Source organism: Perkinsus marinus (assembly GCF_000006405.1).
Source record: "Perkinsus marinus ATCC 50983 genomic scaffold scf_1104296933956, whole genome shotgun sequence".
Classification (NCBI taxonomy): Eukaryota; Perkinsozoa; order Perkinsida; family Perkinsidae; genus Perkinsus; species Perkinsus marinus.
The window spans coordinates 1-2593 of record NW_003214981.1 but is presented as its reverse complement, the minus strand read 5'-3'; the positions used below and the strand labels follow the sequence as shown (position 1 = coordinate 2593).

Below are 2593 nucleotides of genomic sequence, written 5' to 3'. Positions count from 1 at the left end.
GGAGTATATTCGATGCTATTCTAAGGCGACTCCGTTGGTACTGAGTGATAGCAGTAGTAGTGAGAGTAGTGATGACGATGATGAGCCATCTGACTCTGAGGGGGAGGGTATGAGGAAGGAGTCCAAGGCACGGGAGGCTATCAGGGCCAAGCTTGCTGCTAGGAAGGCGGCTGGTGGGTTGAAGAAGGAAAGTAGGGGAGAGGCAGGGGTGAAGAAGGGCAAACTTTGGGCGAAGTTAGCGATAGGAGAGGAGGAGGAAGAAGAGGGTGTAGTAGATGGAGGGGAGTATGAGGGGAATGCATGGGAGGGAGAGGTGGGAGATGGGGAAGAGGTAGACGAGGAGGAGGAGGAGGAGGGAGGAGAGGAAGTGGAAGAGGAGGATGAAGGACAGGAAGAGGAAGGAGAGGAAGAGGAGGAGGAGGAGGAAGGAGAGGACGAAGAGGAAGCGGAGGAAGGGGAAGAAGAGGGGGAAGCGGAGGAAGGGGAAGAGGAGGAAGAGGAGGTGGTAGAGCAGAAAGAAGAACAGGAAGAAAAAAAGGAAGGAGGAAAGAGCGGATGTAATGCTCACCTCGCTGTCTAGTCTGTGTGCTAGAGTTTTCGCTTTCGAAAAATGAGTGTTCCGCGCGAAGTGATTCTCGCATATTGCAAAAAGTGTAAGCTTGGACTGCGTCGTCTCCAACATAACCATCGAAGTGAGCAACCACGCCGTAGCCCACTTTGCTTCCAACCCCGAAGGGTGGTAGTCATCTCCTGTACAGTAGGATGTAAGATAACTGCCGTCCGACTCCGAACCCGATGAGAGGCGACTCAGCCGCCGCCTCAAATTCACAACTGCCGATTCAGCCATGTCAGACTGCTGGATGTACCAGCTCTCCCAACAACAAGGTGAAGCACGCTGTGTCACCTTGAATGCCTACACTAGCGCGGAGGGTTCTGTGCGTGGTAATTCCGCTTCCACTATTCTTCCTGCATAAGGTTGCCACTAACGTCACTGGGTTAGAAGGCTCCGCAGTGGAAGCCTTGTGCCAGTCGTAATTGGTGCGAAACTCTCCAGCCACAACGAGTTCCGCACGGGATACGGAATCTTCAATACCTTTGGTTCAACACGAAAAGTCGCAATTCTATGTAGTCATCAACATCAAAATCAGCAGCTTCTTCTGCGCCTCCAGAGTACACGTGAATTCCCATCCATGACCTGAATGCTGGCTTGGGACCTGTCACTGGGTTGAGTGCATGTAGGAGGACTTTTGTGGCAATAACGACTTAGTGGCTTGTGATTCGCAATCGTCTCTAGTTGTGTAGGGGCCGTGAGCGTTGTTCGCTTTCTGGGCTGCAGGCGTCCTAATGCGACGTGGGTCGCATGCGCTGTGGTTTTCCATGTCACGGCTGAAACTTGATTGTAACGTTCAGGTGGTCTCTTCGGGTCTGCCGCCTCTTCCTCATCTTCTTCCAGCGGCTTTGCAGGCTTCGGTGGTGGAGCAGCAGCAGCCCAGTCATCGTCCTCCTCTTCGGCTAGTCCATTTGGAGCCCCACCGGGGGCCTTCGGGTCCAAACCCCCTGCATCGAGTGAGTCCCCGGCCTCTACACCACCTGTCTACTCTCTACCCGCAGGTCCCTTCGGGGCTCAGTCCAGCAGTGGAGGTTTCGGTGCATTCGGGTCTTCACAGAGTAGCAGCAGCAGCAGTACCCCCTTCGGAGGCGCCTCCACAGCCTCGTCTGGTGGCGGCTTTGGTGCTTTTGGAGGGAAGTCGTCAACCCCAAGTAGCTTCCCTTCCCCCGTGGCCGCCTCCAACCTTCACCCCTCAGGTCCCTTCGGCTCGGCAGCCACTACTGGCGGTGGCTTTGGGGCATTTGGGAGTGGAGAGGCTTCGTCCAGTAGCGGCTTCGGCGCCTTCGGTTCGACGTCCTCCTCCTCGGCTGCCCAGACAAGCTTCGGCGCTTTTGGTGGAGGAGCCCAGAAGGGCGGACCCTTTGGTGAGCTTATCCCAACTCCTCCTCTACAACCACTCCAATTGACTTTAGGTTCGACACCTTCCACAGGCGGCGGTTTCGGAGCATTCGGTTCCACATCGCAATCCAGCAGCAGCAGCGGGTTCGGCGGCTTTGGTGGTGCTCAGTCAGCCTCGGGCTTCGGTGCATTCGGAGGTGGCACCACAATGCTCCCGTCTGAAGTGTCATTACTCCTCTTCCCTTCACAGGCACATCCTCTCTGGCCTCGGGCAGCGGTGGCTTCGGTGGTGGGCAAATCTCATCTGGCTTCGGATCGCTTGGAAGCTCACAGCTCCAAAGAAATGAGAAGAAAACAGAGGTCGTCCCATTCGCCAAGAAAGCGGATGGCGAGGCTGTAGTGAAGACTGAGAAGGACGATGGCCTTGAGGCGAGGGCGAAGCCTACTCCTCCACAGGAGAACGACTCCAAGGAAAACACCAAAGGTGATCATTGGTCCAGGCCTCGTAAGGTTAGCACTGAGAACTCTCGTGAGATGTAGGGTAGAATGCCTCGTTGGAAACTACCGACTTAGTGGCTAGTTACTCCACCGTTATTCATGACGTCTACTGCAATTTTTGACCTGAATGGGGTAGAGGGGCTTTGA

General features: G+C 55.3%; 1 protein-coding gene across 1 annotated transcript; it reads left to right on the top strand.

Annotated features, from left to right (window-relative positions):
• Positions 1–109: 109 nt before the first annotated feature.
• Pmar_PMAR007422 (hypothetical protein) lies at positions 110–2488 on the top strand (the record flags this gene model as incomplete). Its single annotated transcript, XM_002785102.1, has 6 exons — positions 110–557; positions 1411–1566; positions 1612–1761; positions 1807–1974; positions 2023–2145; positions 2199–2488. 6 exons carry the CDS (start codon positions 110–112, stop codon positions 2486–2488), a joined length of 1335 nt encoding a protein of 444 aa, XP_002785148.1.
• Between the last annotated feature and the right edge of the window lie 105 nt (positions 2489–2593).